The sequence below is a fragment of the Patagioenas fasciata genome, chromosome Z, assembly GCF_037038585.1.
Source record: "Patagioenas fasciata isolate bPatFas1 chromosome Z, bPatFas1.hap1, whole genome shotgun sequence".
In the NCBI taxonomy this organism is placed as follows: domain Eukaryota; kingdom Metazoa; phylum Chordata; class Aves; order Columbiformes; family Columbidae; genus Patagioenas; species Patagioenas fasciata.
In genome coordinates this window covers 58,934,478-58,954,504 of record NC_092560.1, presented here as the reverse complement: position 1 = coordinate 58,954,504, position 20,027 = coordinate 58,934,478, and the positions used below count along the sequence as shown (strand labels likewise).

The 20,027-nt window shown below is 38.8% G+C and overlaps 1 protein-coding gene across 5 annotated transcripts in view; it reads right to left on the bottom strand.

Moving 5' to 3' along the window:
- Nucleotides 1-20,027, bottom strand: part of ARL15 (ARF like GTPase 15) — a 230,005-nt gene that overhangs the window by 148,328 nt on the left and 61,650 nt on the right. For 4 of the 5 annotated variants that reach the window (XR_011736435.1, XM_065861012.2, XM_065861013.2 and 1 more), the window contains 2 exons: nt 2,529-2,673; nt 86-145 (listed from right to left, as the gene is read on the bottom strand). Coding sequence is in view for 4 of the 5 variants with exons in the window: in XM_065861012.2 (XP_065717084.1) it covers nt 86-145; nt 2,529-2,673 (205 nt within the window). In the remaining variant the exon portion in view is untranslated. Of the gene's footprint in view, nt 1-85; nt 146-2,528; nt 2,674-11,489; nt 11,515-20,027 lie in introns of those variants that run through there. The other variant, XM_071802095.1, reaches the window with a different exon arrangement.

Below are 20,027 nucleotides of genomic sequence, written 5' to 3'. Positions count from 1 at the left end.
TTTTTAAACTTAATACAACTAACAGTTTGGTATGATGAGATTTAGACACTGCATGTTTTTATAAACAAATAAATAAACGTTATACCTCCAAGTTCTTTTACGTTCAAAATGGCATTCTGGAATGGCACTGCTTTTATACTAAAACCTAAGAACAGAAAAAAAGAGTATTAGTAAGTTATTTGTTAAAGAAGACATTTGAAATCAACTGCATACATTCAGAATAGATTACTTTTTTCATCGAGAACTAGGATTTTGCCATGAAACTCTGTTTCAATATGATTTTTAAAACTATCAGTTTGGGGCGGTGTGGACAGCAATAAATCACTACTAGCAATGAAATTTGCAATGATACTATTTAATAGCTGGCACACATAAAATTCAGCACAATACTTCCATCCAGGCCACCCACGCTTTGGTAAGGAGTTAGTATGGAAAATACCTTCATAAAACCATTTTTAATGCATCTGGAACTTAAGTTTAGATTTCAGAGTATCATTAAAATAAAGCAATCCTTCTGCAATTTTTAGGAGACATGGAAGACAATGTGTAATGCAAATAGCTGTTTTCTTACATTTAAACTTCATAGGTTTTGGTTACACCTAGAGTATTTGTCCTGTCTACAAATGATCCTTTTACAGACCTAAGCAGTATGTATTAAAATGGTTACAAGCACACTATAAACATCTATGAATCCTCTATTAGCCTGTTATATGCTTAAAACTAAAAAACTTTTAAAGTGTGATGTTTTCCTCTAATTGAAAATTCAGACATTCAAGAGAAAGGGAATATGAAAGGCTCCAAGCAATCCATTGATATATGATAATACTAAATTCAGCATGTTTAGTGCATAAATACCTGTAAGTGTATATAATACCATATACAGGATTTTTTTTTTTTTTTCCTCAGCATAAAATGTCTCAGGAGAGGGGGAAAAAAAAGGAAAAAAATTTAAAAAGCTAAATTTCAATTTCCTTCTAACTTTCTGAGTTAGGCATTAACACCTTCTCCCTACAATGAAGTGTCAGATCTCTTTAACATTCTCAGTAATAGCACTGTAAAGGGAAGAAGGGAAGGGAAGGGAAGGGAAGGGAAGGGAAGGGAAGGGAAGGGAAGGGAAGGGAAGGGAAGGGAAGGGAAGGGAAGGGAAGGGAAGGGAAGGGAAGGGAAGGGAAGGGAAGGGAAGGGAAGGGAAGGGAAGGGAAGGGAAGGGAAGGGAAGGGAAGGGAAGGGAAGGGAAGGGAAGGGAAGGGAAGGGAAGGGAAGGGAAGGGAAGGGAAGGGAAGGGAAGGGAAGGGAAGGGAAGGGAAGGGAAGGGAAGGGAAGGGAAGGGAAGGGAAGGGAAGGGAAGGGAAGGGAAGGGAAGGGAAGGGAAGGGAAGGGAAGGAGTATTTTCTTCTGTTTTACTTACAGTTGTATTAATAATGTTATGGTCTTCTAATTCCACCAAAGATAAACTGAAAACCAGTAAGAGTTGCTACATGCACAAGTTATATACACAAGTTACTCACACAACACTCATTACCTGTTCGCTCAGCAAATCAACCTTACTAAATCACTGTGGCCACAGAAAACAGATTTCTTCCATCTCTATAACCTAATCTGTCCTCTTTCTAAGCTTTGCGGCCAGATGTTCCTTTTTCTCACTGCACATGTTTGTTTCTCTCTTTTCTGGTGCATTTTTGTTTTTATTGTGTTTGTTGGTTTGGGGGTTTTTTTGTTTGTTTTTTAGTTTGTTTTGAGGGGAGTTTGTTTGGTTTTGGTTTGCTGGTTTATTTGTTTGGTTTGGCATTTATTTGTTCGGTTTTTGTGGTTTGTGGGTTTTTTAATCAAAATACCCTTTTCAGTATTAGGCATTCTGCTTCATCTATATCAGTGTGCATATTCAAATTTTTTGGACTAAAGATACCTTTTAGCTGTGGCTGTTGTACCTCTTTTTGTTTATCTTCTCAACTACACTGTAACTTCTTGCAAAATCTGATCTCATTCTGAGCTTACTACATGAACAGTCTCTTTGCTGATCCAAAAAGAAAGCATTATCCCCAGAAATTAACATTTCCCCTACATTTATTCTTTTGGTTGGTATTATATATCACAAGGCAGTTCTGACCAAGTATGAGAAGAAGTAAATCTCAACTTCAGAGCATCACTGTCCCACTCTATTTTATAGCACATTATCCTTTCTGTCCATATAACAGACTGCTTAAAACCAAAAGTAAAAAGAGAAGAAATAAACCTTTTAATTTGTGTCTACACTTCACTGCTACTGTATGTTTTCAGTTGTTCTACTTCATTACACCACAACGTGTATTTTGACTTTCAACGCATTCCAAATTTTATGTTTTCACAGATATTCCCCAATGGATGACCAAACACTGAAAGAGTAAGCAGTGGTAGCTTCAAAGCAATTCATCAGGTGCTTTAAAAAACTGGATAACTAAGCTGAACCTCTCTACCACCTTTGCTATGTGTTTCAGATATTAACTTAGGGCAATGTTACAGTGCACCATGGAGTAAAGGCAGCATCCTACCTGTGGTAGACACTATATTCTCCGGGGTTTCACTGCAAAGCTGTGATAGAAGACTAGTCTTGCCAGAACCAGTGAGGCCTATGCAAACCAAGTCATATTCAGGTCGTGGTGGAGGCGGTCCCTTGCAGCAAAGTGCTCTAAAACACTGCCAAGATATGGAAAAACAAGCAAAATAAAAAACAAAAGGAAGAAGTTACTTTTTTTTTTTTTTTTTACAAATGTTTATTCAATAAGGTTCTAAAAATCAAGTTTATAAAATTAAAGGCATTGGAGGGAAGAAAACTATCTCACTTACTATTTTGGCAAAATCAACAACTACTAAACTGATACCACCCCAAGTTATATCTACAACAGCTTTATAAGAAAACATAACTTCACCTGTAACTTTTGACTTAAGCCTCACTGAGGTGGACTGAGGAAATTGACTTCCACTTCCTAAGCAGCATAACAGTGCACATTCAGCAAGACAGGCACATGCCTTGCTCAACTCTGCAGCTGGGTAAGCTTGAATTTGCTTCCTGTGCTGATTTCATGAAATACCTGGTGTGAACATCAAAGCATCTTTTGAGCAGCGGCTGGCCAGGCTCTACCTGTTGTCACCGGAAAAAATCAGAGAACTTTGTTCCACTGATGTCCTCCCTTGGCTTGCTTTGGCATGTATTTTACCTTACAATATCAGCTGTTAAGGAGTACAGCTTGTAAAAAACAATTTTTGTGGACATGGCTCTAGTCATAAATATGCAGACCTCTCACTTTCCCTGGAGAACTGTAAATTAATCAAAATATATATATAAAAAAAAAATCCTACACAAACCCTACTTTAGCGTTCTGCTCATATCTCACAAACAGTATTGCCAAAGTAAGCAGGCTCATGCAAAAGGTCCTTTAAACCCTTAGTAAGGTTCACTAGGTCTTTCTTTATACAAAATATGGAAAATTTTTATGTAAAAATCTAAAAGTGTACCATTCTAGGAAAAACAGGAAGTTTATCTTTAAGGTATGGGGTCCAGTTACCCACTAATGTCCAAGACAGACCTCCAGCACCCCAATATATAAGAATACCTTTTCCCCCAATATTTGTTGCCTTCATATCAGAGGAATACATCTACTATAACAACAAAGGAAAAATGTGCAATCACTCCTCACACATTCTGTTTTTATGTAGTCCCAGCGCTTTTTTTTTTTTTTTTTTTTCCTTTTTAAGTACAAGCCAGTCACTGAATTTGGTAAAGAAATCCAGTCTTTACAACCCTACCCTAGTTCGTCTACACAGCTACTCAGGATCTCTCATTGACGACTACTGCAGAAGCATAGACACTGAACAGATGACAGTAAAGCACTGTTGCAAATAGTGGTGTCTGGCTCCGTGATCAAGTCATCCAGAGAAACGTAATTATAAAAAGACAGCTCACTGAATTAGGAACTTCTATTGGATTTTTTCCATATAAATGGTAAGCTATATATGCTGTTGAAACCATCTTCATTGGTTTACAGAAGCAGAAGATAAATTCAGGGAAAGTTATGAAATTCCTTCAACACCTTTTAAAAATGTGAAAGGAAGTATTTTAGGGGTAATAACATTTACAGTAGTAGTTAAGCTGAACAATGGTAACAGATATTAAAAATAAAAGCTTTCCATCTACTAAAATTTTATTCAAAAACTATTTTTTCAATGATGTTTAACCTTACATGCGTGTCCGTAGCTAAACGGAGTAAACATGCCTTCTAGCTTTATTCACTGACATCAGTTTATACTTATCTCACAGATTCTACAAAGCCACAGTAAATATTCTACTCTGGTACTTAAGCGAGAAAGGCCAATTGAGTTCATTGCATAACGTAAGCTCCTTCAAACAGAGTTTGCACTTAATGGATATCAGGTTGAAGGCCACAGAGTTCCTCAGGTTGTGTGTCAGGCCCTTTGCAGATGGTCTTTTAAATGGATTCAATCTGTCCCCGTCAGCATGGCATCTTTGTGACAACTTCTTGATATCATATGGAAAAACATAAAGGAATAGATGACCTGATAAAAGTCTGTGCTTCCCTCTGTTCAGACACTGTACCAGTTCTTATCCAACTAGACATGACTCTTAACAGCCCTGATGACATTTAATAACCTGTCAAAGATAATTATTGCCCTTTGTAAAACACATATGGAGGCTCTGTGGGTGACAGTGGGGCTCCGCAGGTTGTTTTTGTCAAGTTCAGCATCTCTACAGTACAGACTCCTTAAGTCTAACTTAGTCTGGAAAATCTTTATGCGCTGTTGATTAAATTAATGATCAAAACTCCAGGTCAAATTGCATGTCCAAAGCAGCATATGCAGACCTGCCACCCAGCCACTCACCCCTCACCAGTAAGCACAGCTAGGTATCAAAGTTCCTGACAAATAGCAGACACAGAATCTCAGAAGACATGGAAAATGCATTCCTCCAGACCACACTCCCATTTTATTTTATATGATTCCTCTGTCTTTGTCATGTTCATGACTTTGTGCTTCTGCAAGGCTAACTTCCTTCAGTAGATTTTTTTTTGGGTTGGAATGAAAACACACTTTAAAAATTCAAGCTTCAAAAGGTTGATGAAATTTAAGCAGTTGTGTAATAGCACTTACCACTGGCTGACCTGAGAAATTCTACTCACGTTTTAGGGAATACTTGTAATAACATATTTAAATTTTATAAACTTGTTTCGCAAGCCTCCTCACTCAAGCTCAATGAGCATTTCTTTCATCAGAAATACCACTTTAGAAACAGTGCAATCACTGCCTTCCTGTTCTCTCAGCACCTTAAAGTTACTTGGCCCGTAACAAAGTCAGAGCTACTTAAGCATTCACTATGGAAACCAAAACTCTATTGTCACAATGTTGGCAGCTGCATCCAATAGCGGCACAAGATCTGTGGAAAGTGGGGAATTCAGAGGTCATTGACCATGCAAATAAAATTACATCCTATATTCTGCTTTTGATTATGGACAGGAAATGCATCCTGAAATATTTTATAAAGCATGGACTAGAGCTACACCTTTATTTAAGATGTCATCACATATTACACTGCAGTGTGAAATGCACAGAGCTGCAAGAAATGTGTATTAGTAACTACAGAAGCAAGCCATTTCTGAAATGACAAACACAAATATATCAAAAACATTGAGAGAGTTGTTCAACTCACAACTAGCTCTCAGACCTTTCCAAAACTGGTGTACTTTCCATGCCATTTGTATAACTCAAAAGTCATAAGCGAGCTGCAATTAACAGCTCGACTGGTCTTCAAACACTTGTCAGATACAGACCTGGAGGTCTTTCATTGATTCCCAAACCTCATTTGAATCACAGAATCATAGAACAGCAGGTTGAAAGTGACCTCAAGGATCATCTGCTTCAACTTTTCTTGGCACAAGCACAGTCTAGACAAGATGGCTCAGCACCCTGTCCAGCTGAATCTTAATGTTGGGGAATCCACCACTTTCCTGAGGAGATTATTCCAATGGCTGACTTTTCTCATTGTGAAAAATTTCCATTGGAATCTCCCCAGGGGTAACTTGTACCCATTACCCATCATCTTTTCCATGTGACTCCTTGTTAAAAGGGAGTCTCCACCTTCTTTGTAGTCACCCTTTAAATACTGAACATGGTGATGAGGTCTCCCCTAAGCCTTCTTTACTCAAAACTGAACAAACCCAGTTCTCTCAATTTTTCCTCATATGGCAGCTTCTCAGTTCTCTGATCACCTTTGTGGCCCTCCTCTGGATCCTCTCCAGCCAGTCCTCATCATTTTTGTAAAGCGGGGACCAAAAATGAACACAGTATTCCAGGTTTGGCCTAACAACCACCGAGTGGGAATTAATGCTAAAAGTTCAACCTCTCTGTCTTACTTATAATTATGGATATGGTCTCCCTTTACATGTTATTTTTTAAATTAAGATCTCTTTGAAGCAACAGACTTCTAGTGCCCAGCACACACTTACATACAGAGGAGTGGTTAATCATCTGAAGCTGTTGATGAAATCTCAGGTAGATTATTTAAAAAAAAAAAAAAGATCAAATCTACACGCAGCAGGCTCCATAGCTCTCATGTTGTATGAGATCATGCAAGTATTATACAAAGAAATCTCAGATCCTGAAGAGATAATGTGACAGATGGGGAAAAAAAAAAAAAAACAAACCAAGATAGACCGTTAAAATACTAAGGATAAGAAACAACTGGGGACAGCAGTGGAATAATGGAATGTGAACTATAAAATACTCAAGGTACCTGAATGAAATTACACACAGCTAGGAGAGAGGGGAACAAAGGGATACTAAATTTTAACTGTGTGAATATCTTAATGTTACACTAATACAGGAGCACCTATGCATTTTGCCGTGTGAGCTAAATCTGAAGGCATTTCTGTTTCCATACTGCTGCACGGGTGGTTTTACCACTACAAAAAAAAAAAAAAAAAAAAGGAGGAAGACAAAATAACCTAACAATTTTAAAACACACAACCAGTAACACTGCTTTCATGTTTTCAAAATATCAGATGTATAAGGTTCATCTTCACCTATATGACAACAGTAATGAGGACGAAACCTGACCTTCATTTTGTTGCTACCAACAGAGATGCATACTCACATAGCCACTGCTATCCTGAAGTGATGTTCAGCACAGATGAAAATACTAAAATCATGACCAGTCATGTTCTTTGACAGCCCACAACTTCATTAAACTGTGATCACTATACTCAAGCTCCTCTGTCCCAACACTGACTAACAATCCAAACTCCAATAAAGGGACCTCAGCTCAAAGCCTGCTAACCTATTGCTCCAGAGGAGAAAGTAATCCTCAAGTTTAACCTGGTTAATCTTCAGGAGCATGTGGTGAGTCCATTGGTTGAACACAAAAGCACTCTTCCTTTACATGCACCAACACGTCTACGATTTCATGTCAGTCTGTCCTCCAGGAAGACAGGCAAGTATATGGCATTAAAGACAGGATAATATAAAACAGGACAGAGGAAAACAAATCCTCAATTAAGTGAGGCAGTATCACAGAGCAAACAATCCCAGTGATATCCTACCTTATAGAAATGTTACAGGACACTAAAATAGAAACATTGTTTGAAGCAGGAATCTCAAATTCTCCCTTCAGACCACTAAGAAATGCATTTGGATTCATTGGCTGAAATCATTCATCAATCCCTGTCAAAAACTTCTCAGTATTTCAGAGGAGCCAAGCTTCTGGAGTCTCAAAAAACAGCAATCACACCTCAAATGACTTTCAACATCTCGATGTAGTTACCAGCTGAGGAAGACATAAGACACAGTCTCAAGTACCAAAACCAGACAAATAACACAGCCCTATTCATTCTTCAACATATTTGACAACTCTGCTACCAGTAGAGAAGGCTGGGAGGAAATAAGGTCAAGAAGAAAGAACAGGCTGACTTCTGACAAACTAGATACGACGGTGCTGTTCAGAGCATATCACTTCAAAAGACTTCACAGTCATGATGCATTCTTCCTTTGAGTGACGATAATAAATACAATCAAAGTGGGTTGAATCCTGTCCAAAATCCAGAACGGCTTTTGGGTTCCTCAAGAAAATAAAGTCCTCAGTATATCAAGCATAAAAGAAACGTTTCAACGCAGTTTTTGGTGATCAAGCTGCTAGCTGCCACATTGCACAACGATGAAGGACAGTATCTTTGTATGGCAATTGGACAGAAGACAGGAGGTAATTTGGTTTGTCTGATATCAGAGGAACTGCTCTGGGGTAAAGGTTTCACCCAAAAGTTCAGGGCTGTAGGAACCACAAAAATTTGAGAAATGCAATCAAAAATGTAACTTCCCTGAAGAACCTGTAAGGCAACAGAAATCCTTTCACCACCATCAGCCAAAACAAATCACAAAACCTGATGTCCAAAATGGAAAATGAGTCTCTCTGACCTTAATCTCCTGCACACTCCCTGTAAATGAAAGAAGAGCAAAACCAAATTATGACTCCCCATTCTATCGACACTGTGCTTGAAGAAAGTATGAAGAAAAACCACATCAAGTTCTAGATGTATTCAGATATTCAGTGCAGCAGCATGACTTAAAAGCCAAAATAAAATAAAATGAAATAAAATGAAATAAAATAAAATAAAATAAAATAAAATAAAATAAAATAAAATAAAATAAAATAAAATAAAATAAAATAAAATAAAATAAAATAAAATAAAATAAAATAAAATAAAATAAAATAGCACATGGCTATTATAAACCAATGTCAGCAAAACAGTTAAGCATATGCACAGGTGCTACTCTGAAAAGAAGGCAGTCACCCCACTGCAGCATCAATTCAAGCTCCAAGGAAGTTGTTGTTCACTTGTAGGTTTCATCGAGTGTAGAATTATTGCTCAAGTGGTTTCCTCCCTGACAGTTTGCTTTCCATTTGTTTTGCTGCACAAGAGCAACTCCTGTCTTTTGATCTATCAGTCCAATCACATTTAACAGCATGAGACAAAGGTAACAGAAAAGATAACAAAGCCTTTGCAAACAGTTTGTTTCACCATCTAAGGAAAAATAACCATACTACAAATGCCCTAAGAATAATTGAAAATAGCAGCAAAAAGGCCAATAGCAGCACCACTGAAATGTGCAAAAGTTAAGGATATGTCACCTCCTGTCATTTCTAATTTCTAGTAAGGACAAAAGACATATAAAATTTTATTTACTTTTTTAATGCGTAGAGCTTTCAGGCTTGCTTTTAAAAGTCATCCCTGTACAGTTTCTGACCCAAATCATAAAAAGCTTTTCCATGATTCGTGAGTGTTACAAGGTGGGTTACAGAACACTTTTCTTTTGGTCAGTATAACAGGAATAATTACTTGAATTCTATAAGCTCACATGGGATCACAAAACCAGAAAGAATGATACGGAACACCAATTCTAATTAAAGCTGACTACATGTCACCTAAATGCAACAGCACACTTTGTTTCTTTCTTCTCCCTGAAAACTATTTGGTACACAGAACCACGGATATCCATATTTTATATACATGGCAAACACAGTATTACTTCTGTAACAATATAAAAAAGCGGATTTACAGTCACAATACAGTGATATATCCAAATCCCATGCCCAAATGGGTCAAAGAACCTCAAAGAAACAAAATTAGAAAAATACTTCAGGTGCAAACAGAAATCCAGATGTACATCATATAAAGAGAAACGTAAATGAAGACTTGCATTGTATTCCATACATGAAAAATGTAAAACAAAAGGAAAAGCTACTGCTGCTGTCATACTATGAAAATGCTAGGCAAATTCAAAGTACACTAGAAGAGTAAAACCCATCACCAAGTGTGAAGTGTAATTCCTGCAAGTTACAATAGGATTTATGTAGCAAAGGAAGTATAAAAAATTTCAGTTAAAATAAAAACAAACAAATTATTTAAAATGCAGTTGGAAAAAGCACAGGGAATGGTCAAGTAGAATAAACAGAAGTGACTCTCTTGGACTGAAAGCCAGATCTCAAGGCGGATTCAGGTGATTCCAGTTAATACATTCCTGAGTGTCCTGGTTTTGTTAAAAACAAGTTTCACTTTTAGTGAATTTGCCTGTCAGCTAAAGCTTTCATATTAGCTGCATTTTCCTGGAGAACCAGATAAATGTTTTGGTAAACATAGCAATGGAATGTGAAGTTATTGATAAGCATGGATGGACATCTTGCGAGAGGGGCAATGAGAAACAGGTGACCAAGAAACTGATCAACTGTGTATAACATCCCATTCACGTGAATACTTCATGTAAAAGTGGGAGATCATGAGAATCTCGCCCCTTTTTTCCTTTTTCCTTATGGCCGACATTAGGAGAGGACCTTGCTAATCGTCCCTGCAAACTGAGGCCTAGTGACAGACTCAATCCAGTTCCAGTTGGCTGCAGAGTCCAATCCAGGACTTCGGGCGCCGGCTCTGCAGTTGCTTGGACTTTCAAGATTGCTTTTATATATTTTGTATTATTTTCTCTATTCTTATCAGTAGCATTAGTAAAGCATTTTTAATTTTTCCAGCTCTCTTCTCTGTCTCCTTCTTTCCCTCCTGATTGCCTGTTCTGAGTGGGAAGGGGGGAGAAGGAGGGGCTGAAGGCGGAAAGAGTGGGAGAAGGGGTTAACAATACATCTGGTATTACAGTAGTGTCCAGTTGCAATCAATTGCATGCAACCTTTTGACCCCCTTCTTTTTTTCCAAATCGTTCACCCACCCACATATAGTGATTTCACAGAATCACACAGAATCACAGAATGTCAGGGATTAGAAGGGACCTCAAAAGATCATCTAGTCCAATCCCCCTGCCAGAGCAGGAACACCTAGATGAGGTTACACAGGAATGTGTCCACGCGGGTTTTGAATGTCTGCAGAGTAGGAGACTCCACAACCTCCCTGGGCAGCCTGTTCCAGTGTTCTGGCACCCTCACTGAGAGGAAGTTTCTTCTCAAATTTAAGAGGAACCTTTTGTGTTCCAGTTTGAACCCATTACCCCTTGTCCTGTCACTGGTTGTCACCGAGAAGAGCCTGGCTCCATCCTCGTGACACTCACCATTTATATATCTGTAAACATTAATGAGGTCACCCCTCAGTCTGCCATGGTTTTATTGTCACCCCGCAATCAAAAACCCTCGACACCGAGAAAAGTAACAAAATCTGATTTTTTCTATACACTATCAGTAACATTACAGAAACAGAAAAATTCCAGAAAATTTTTCCACCCAGCTTCAGCACACACCTTCAGAGTTGTTGGGCATCATAATTGTCACTAAAAGAAAACAGCATGTGTGTTTCTGAGTATCAAAAAGCAAAGGAACCTGAGAAACTCCAAGTGAGCTTTGAGTGAAAAAAAAAGAAATATCTAACGTTTACTTAAGGCAGCGCTTCCTCTGAGATTAAGCCCCAGGACATGTCTTGTTCTTTCTTACGAAAGATTTCAAAACAAACATTTACCATCAAATCCGAGAGAAAAGAGGAGAAAGCTCAAAGGACTGTCCGTCCTTACTGAACAAGCTGAGGTAGAATATCAAGTACAAAGAGATTGCGCAAATCAGTCGAAGTTAGAAAATCTGTATCAAAAAAAAAAAAGAAAGAAGGACCCATTAACAAAGGAAAAACATGGAAAAACCTAAAAGACTTTTAGGATTATTTCCCAAAATACATAGAGGAAAGTTAAACAAAATTATGACAGTATGATGGTACATTAAAATAGAAAGTACAGTTTCAGCTGTCACTTTTAAACCTACCTGCTCAGGGTTGCCAGCTAATAATTCTCTTTGCTCATAAAGTACAAGAAGCACACCATAGCAAATTTAGGCATTATTCAACCAAGAAGTCAGCAAACCAAAAAATGTTTGGTTGCTCTGAAATTATCAGAAGACAAGAGAAAGAAGGTATCAGTAGAGACTGATAGAAAAAAAAAAGCTACTGAAATAGAAACAGTCTATGCAGTTAACATTTAAATGCAAGGGTGAAAAGCATTACTAGTGTACACACAGTCTAACAAGAAGTAATGGGAGGATATAGATAAAAGGCAGAGGTGGACAGAGAACAAGAAGAGCTGGATTTTGCAGGCATCACAGTCTTCTGGCCAAAGACTTATTCTGCTTGGAACAGTAAAGACTAGACTGCCTTTCAACACTAGAAAATGCAGTAAGAATTATACCAGCATTAGCGGAGACACAAATGGGAGGTCTAACTGGGGTGCTCTATTACTAGTTCATGGCATTATCAATCTCCAGCATTGAATTTGAAGCATTATATAGTTGCAGGCTATGGGTATCTCTTATTCATTAGACTCCCTATGAATAATTTTGCTCTTATGTGCCCTTTTCATTTTACTCTTCCAGTATGCTATATTTAAAAGAATAAGAATCTCTAAGAGGATATCCATTTTGACCAAAAGACCTAGGGAATATGAAATATGTAGTAACATATGCAGGAACTTCTCTTCCCCCCTTACACAGCATAAGAGTTTTACTTGGCTAGCACAGCACATTACTACTGTGGGAGGAAACAGAAGACTGACCCACACAAAAACATTAATCCAAAATATACAATTAGAGAAAGCCATAAAAAATTCAAGTACTATTACAAATTCTTCCAATTTTGATCAATGAGAGCCCCTTTGAATGCAAAACTGTTTTTTCCTCGACCAAATTCTTAATGAGTTAGGTTTGAGAAGCTTCAGCCATTGAAAACATCTTATGCTCCAACACAGATTTTGTATTTCCCCTACCTCTTTTTTTTTCTTTTCTCGCTATATATTTACATCTACAACTTAATTTCTCAGCTGCCACCAGTCTGCTTGCTGATAAAGACTCTCTTGTTGTTTGCAAACAGAGAAGGAGCAGCGGGTAATGTGACAGTCAGAGGTTGCCCTGGGCATAGCGATCATGATTGAGTTTTCTATTCTTGGAGAAGTTAGAAGGGTGGTCAGCAGAACTGCTACTTTGGACTTCTGAAGGGCAGACTTTGATCTGTTCAGAAGGCTGGCTGGCAGAGTCCCTCCTTGTGAGACAGTCCTGAACAACAAGGGAGTCCAGGAAGGCTGGTCTCTCTTCAAGGAGGAAATCGCAGAAGTGCAGGAACAGGCTGTCCCCATGTGCTAGAAAGCAAGCTGGTGGGGAAGAAGGCTGGCCCAGCTGAATAGAGAGCTGGAGCTGGAACTTAGGCATAAAAAGAGAATTTATAACTTTTGGAAGGAGGGACAGGTCACTCAAGAGAATTCTATGAGGTTATGCAGGGAGAAAATTAGAAGGGTCAAAGCCCAACTAGAGCTGGGCCTGGCTACTGCTGTAAAACGGAACAAAAAATGCTTCTATAAATACATTAGCAAGAAAGGGAGGGCTAAGGAGAATCCCCACCATCTGGTGAATGTGAAGGGGAAACATAGTGACAGAGGACAAGGGAAAGGCTGAGGTACTAAATGCCTTCTTTGCCTCTGTCTTTAACAGTGAGACCAGTTGTGCTCCAGGTACCCAGCCCCCTGAGCAAGAAGACAGGGATGGGGAGCAAAATGAAGCCCCAGTAATCCAAGGAAAAATGGCTGGCGAACTGCCGCACTACTTAGACACATACAAGTCTACGGGATGAGATGGGATCCACCCAAAGGGTACTAAGGGAGCTAGTGGAGGTGCTCACCAAGCCACTTTCCCTCATTTACCTGCAGTCCTGGCTAACTGGTGAGGTCCCAGTTGACTGGAAGTTGGCAAATGTGATGCCTATCTACAAGAAGGGCCAGAAGGGGGATCCAGGAAATTACAGGCCTCTCAGTCTGACCTCGGTGCTCTCAAAAGTTATGGAACAGATCATTGTGAGTGCAAATCATGTGGCACACACAAGACAAACCAAGTGATCAGGCCCAGTCAGCATGGGTTTATGAAAGGCAGGCCACGCTTGACCAACCTCATCTCCTTCTATGACAAGGTGACGTTCTGAGTAGATGGGGAAAAAGCTGTGGATATTGTCTACGTGGAGTTTATTAAAGCTTTTAACACTGTTTCCCGCAGCATTCTCCTGAAGAAACTGGCAGCTCATGGCTTGGACAGGTGTACTCTTCAGTGGATAAAGAACTGTCTGGATGGCTGGGCGCATGGTGGTTGTGGTAAACCTAGTAACATCAAGTTGGCAGTCAGTCATGAGTGGTATTTCCCAGGTCCAAGTATTTGGTCTGGTTCTGTTTAATCTCTTTATCAATGATGTAGATGAGAGGATTGAGTGCACCCTCAGTCCATCTGCAGATGACACTGAGTTGGGTGGGAGTGTTGATCAGCTGGAGGGTAGGAAGGCCATACAGAGGGATCTGGACCAGCTGGATCGATGGGCTGAGGCCAATTGTATGAGGTTCAACAAGACCAAGTGCCGGGTCCTGCACTTGGGTCACAACAACCCCAGGCAGTGCTACAGCCTTGGGGAAGAGTGGCTGGAAATCTGCCTGGCAGAGAGGGATCTGGGGGTGTTGACTGACAGCGTCTGAACATGAGCCAGCAGTGTGCCCTGGTAGTCGAAAAAGGTCAACAGCATCCTGGCTTGTGTCAGGAATGGTGTGTTCAGCAGGACTAGAGAAATTATTATGTCACTGTACTCAGTGCTGGTGAGGCCACCTTGGGTGGTGGAGCACTGGAACATCTCCTCAGGGAGGCAGCCATGGCCCCATACTTGACAATATTCAAGAAGCAACTGGACAATGCCCTCAGACACATGCTGTGAGTTTTGGGGTTGTCCTATGCAGGGACAGGAGTTGGACTTGATTCTTGTGGGTCCCTTCCAACTCAGGACACTCTATGATTCTATGAATCTATGATACTGCAATCATTTTTGGGTCCCTCATTACAAGAAACACCTTGAAGTGCTGGAGAGAGTGCAGAGGAGGGTGACAAAGCTGGTGAGGGGTCTGGAGCACAAGTCTGATGAGGAGCAGCTGAGGGAACTGGGGCTGTTTAGCCTGGAGAAAAGGAGGCTGAGGGGAGACCTTATCGCTGTCTGCAGCTACCTGAAAGGCAGTTGCAGCATGGAGGGTGCTCTTCTCTTCGCCTAAGTAGTGAGTGACAGTATGAGAGGAAATGGCCTCAGCTTGTGCCAGGCAAGGTTTAGATTGGATATTAGGAAAAAATTCTTCAAAGAAAGTTTTCAGGCATTGGAACAGGCTGCCCATGGAAGTGGTGAGTCGCTATCCCTGAAGGTGTTTAAAAGATGTATAGGTGAGATTCTTATCAACATGATTGAGTGCTAGAATTAGGTTGTTGTTGGACTCTATAATCTTGAAGGTCTCTTCCAACCAAAATGATTCTGTAATTGGTTAATTTGTTCATTTAACACTGTAAAATCAAAACCGTAAAATTTGTCACCACTGAGCATGCACAGATCAAGGACTACACAGCCTTTAAACTGTTTCAAAGATAAACCCAACATGTGCTCTGCTTGTAGTGCCTGAATGTTTGGGGGAACACAACACAGTTTGAGATGGGCATTCTTCGCTGACAGGGAAGGGAACAGATCATATGGAGCAACAGGTCAACTGCAGATATAACCTGTTTTCATATACTTCCACTGTTGAAGTAGGTCAACAAATCAAACAAACAAAATACAACACAAAAAACCCACACACAACAACCACACAAATCCATTCAAACAAGATTTTTTAAATAAATATTGACCAACCTTTATGCATCTACTTGAGTTAGGTGTGGAAGAAAAGACAAAAGGGTAAAGAATATTTTGTAGATAAATTCTGGACACATTTAAGAGGTTAAGCTGTCTTTTAAAAGGCACATCTGAATTTTAGCTTTTTTGCGGGAAAATGGGAGCTGGCAAGAAGCAGCTTTATTTTTTGTGAAAACACAGATTATTGTGACCTTGCTCACGAAACAGCCTGCCATACAGCTATGCCTACACATGAGTATGTCAGCATGCCCCCTCTCTGGCACAGAGAGCCCAAACTAGCAAGTGTTGGGTGTCTGTTTTTTCAGATAATTATTACACAATAGTTCCATAAAAATTATCTTAAGTCAGAAAAGCAAGAGGTTGTTATTTAAGCTGATGAAATGTGATCATAAAACCAAGAAGAAATAATCTCAACACACTATCCAGATAACTGAACACAGCTCTGGAGTGCGCAGTTCTCACCTGCTTCAATGCATAGCTGTAAGAAATTTAGTACCTGTTCTAATGAGGCTGCAGACACCTCAGTAAGAACTGAGTCAACTGCTGCTTACTGGAACAAAAATTTTACCATTTATTCCGGATCAGCATAAATCTTGCCAAGCTCGGGAACTCCTCCTTTTTGCGGGCTAGAGGGAAAATTTCACTAAGCAAGTAGGAGAACTGTGATAATGATGAGAGACTATGAGAGAAACAAAAGCAATCTGGAGCTAGTGGTATAATTCAGAGTGAGACAATGAATAAAAACAGGCTTAAGATATGGAAGATAGCTGTCTTTTAGAGATTAAGACACATGATCAACTGTAAAAACAGAACACTGGCTTTAACTCAACCTTTTGTTTAAAGTATTTTTAATTTTTTACATTCAATTCCCCAAGGACTAACTGATTATTAAAGAATTGTAATAAAGAACTGGAAGTTAGGATTCTCTAATATAAGGGCATGACAAGGAAACCACTTCTACAATCAGGCTTCAGAAACTGCCAGTTATCTACATATCATTAGATCTGAGGCATAAGGAACGTACAGAGTATGAGAAGAAATGCACACAGTTCTTCTCATGCCACAGAGATTTTTTCACTGAAGAAAGAAGCAGCATTCACAGCTCACAAATATTTCTCCAAAGCAATTTATGACAGTAACTCACAGGATACATCACACCATTTTATACAAGGATTAAGGAGTGCAGCGCCGTTTGATTATGTTATTGGGTAATAAAATTACAAAGTATAGGATTTAAGAAGAAAGTAATTGCATTAAAAAGTGTCAAAGAAAGATCATGGTAACTGAAAAAGCACCAGAAGTATTTTACTTTCCTAAGTAATAAGAATATAGTCCTCCTTATTTGAGGAAATGCATAAATGATCATGTTTCCTCATCCTTGCAAGAAATTCTTAAGCCCATGTTATCAAGTTTATTGCTACAAAAACATACGATCACAAATTACGTCTTAAGGAGACCAATGCTTAATCTCGAAGTTACAAGCTATTAAAGCAAAGGAAGAGATATTTGAAGGAAAAAAAAAAAGTGTTCAAGAAAAATTGCCTTGTCATAAACATTCATGAAATTAAAAGACACTAAACTTCGGTTCCCTATTGGGCTACAGAGGATCCTTATCTTACACCTAGGTGGAATCATCATGCACATAGATGGATCTTCACTTTGTTTGGACAGCAGACACAAAACCAAGGTGCTGGTGTGCTACTATCAATCAAAGCACTATCTCTGCAGACGATTAGGAAGCAAACACTGCCCCAAACCCCACAGCCCAACAGAATAAGAGTTGGTAGTGGGTCACCAGCTCTACTTACAACCTCCTTAGACTTGCACAGATGAACAGGAAGTAGAGGGGACCTTCTGGATAGATACTGAACCAAAGGAATTTTAAAATATGAGATTCCCCAAGATTCCAGTCACTTCCAGCTCTGCAGGTCAAGAGTAGAAAGATTACAATTTGAATTAGTTACTACAAAAGAATGTTTTCTACTCATTTTCATACAAGAAGTTGTAAAGCCTACACAAATGAGAAAAAACGTGCTGTTCGCAACTCTCTGGGAAGTGGCAAAATTTCCGACACCAAATGTAAAGTATGAGCCCCTATGTCTCCTGCAACAGAGGACCTGAAACACTTGCAAATTGTGTCAAGTCACTATCCTCAACTGATGAATGCCAGGGAAATCAAACTAAAAAATATGGAGCAACATATGAAAAAGCATAAGCCTGATCATTCCTCAAGCCTCATCCAATTAGGCAGAATGCTGAAGCAGAAATTATCCTACCACTGTTAACTACACAGCTCAAATGTGAAAATTTGTTAACAGTTACTATTTCGTTATTGAATTTTCCGAGTTTGTTACCAGAGGAAACTACAATTCTGACACTTTTAAGCAATTAAGTGCATTCTCTAAACCCAGAGATATTCTGATGGAAAAGCACAGAATACACAAGGCAGACAGTTCAAGATGAAGCAAAATGTAAGAAATTCCAGTGAACACAGGCTGTCTCAAGCTCACAAATCTAAATGCATTTTCCTAAAAAAAAAAGTGAAAGGCCTTTGATTATTATGAGGCAAAATGTGAGTTCCAAAAGTCTTAACTTTTAAACTGACAAACTTGTAGTGTTATTTTTTAACTTAAATCTCAGAAGCAAGCCAGCAAGTTTTATTAAACCCATTTTTAAATGTAGCTAGCCTGACAAAATCACAGGTAATGTCAGCTTGAACAGTAAAATTCTGCCAAAGAGCTGAAAAGAATACTACCAGGAAGGGGAAAAGCTATGTTGTTATTAATGCACTACTTCTAGTGAAATACCACTGCATTTCAACATGATCCAAACCACAGTGCAATGTGTGTAAAGCAGCAAAGACTCTAAGTTCCATACACTAAAGTAATAATTATATGGCTTTTTTAGTTTTTTGTTCAGACTTGGAATTTGTCATTCAGCACAGAAACAGGGTCTAAAAAAATTACTATATGCAAATTTCAGTGCTAGTTTTTTTCTTAAAGGCAACAAAAAGTATGAGAATGTGATTGTGATGTCCACCTAGCACATGGAAACCAGAGTAATTTGAAGTAGTTTATTGTAAGAGGACACAGCTGAGCTTAGAAGTCTCATGTTTGACTCTTGCCCAGAAACAGGCATCAAAATGAACTATTAAGCTGTAGTCTAAATGTTTGAAGATTTTTCAGCTGGGGGCATTATGCAGCCTTAAATGGTAAAAACAGTTAAGTCCTATACCAACAAAAATCCTAGGAAAAGTAACCTTCTACAAATAAGATGAAGTTCCAACACACCATAAATTGATTTGGAAATGTTCACATTAGAAAAAAATCACATAGAGAGCAATAAGTACAGCATTGAATAGTACAAAACCAGGTAAATATTTTTCTACTAAGTGTACGTATGAAACCCATTGTGAAAACATTAAAACCTACTTAGACTTCCAGGCACAGTGAAGTATTTTAATGACAAATGTATCATGATTCATGCTTCTTCCTGCTGTCTACTGCTTTTCTCTTCTGCTAAGCCTTACATTCCAGCCTAATAGCAACATATTTTCTACTCCAATCAACCATACTATTCAGTGGTATTTCCTAGAAGAATTTTTCTTGTGTGTCAGATAAACACAGAAGAAAATCCTTCAGGGACAGATTGATACACCACAGATTCCACTTGAAATAATACCAAAGCAAGAAATTAAGAATTTCCTCAGTGAACCTACCAGCATAGAAAATGGGGTAAAAGTACAGGCATTTCAGAAAAATTTAACTTTATCAAGCCTGTGACTTGGACTTCACTCCATAATTTTGAAGCTATGTGGATTCAAAAGGATCAGAAAAGTCATGCTGTGTGAAAGATCGACTGCAGTAAAAATAAACCAAAAAGGCCTATACAAGCAGCATTACAGTATTGCACTAGTATACGATCACGGATGTTTCATTTAGAAAAGAAAAGAAGCTCATGGAATTTTATAAGACCATAATTTCCTGATCACGCATAATTTGGTGGTATCTGACTAGACAAAAACAGTGACAAAAAGAAGTTACCTTGCAAGTGCCACACAGAATCTCACCAAGGTAAAAAAAAACATCTTCCTTCCTTGAGGAACTGCTGAACTTATATCAACAATTAAACACTCAAATAAAACCTCACATAACAAAGCACTATGCGAATTGTCAGTGCAACTCATTTATCAGTGTTCTCATACAATTCTGTGCTGCCCACATTTTCAGGAATTAGACCTGCAAGTTTCCCCATTTTTACACATGTTCAAAGAATTTAACCTTATTAGACTGTCATAAATGACTTCAGATTTTTGGCAGGCCATCT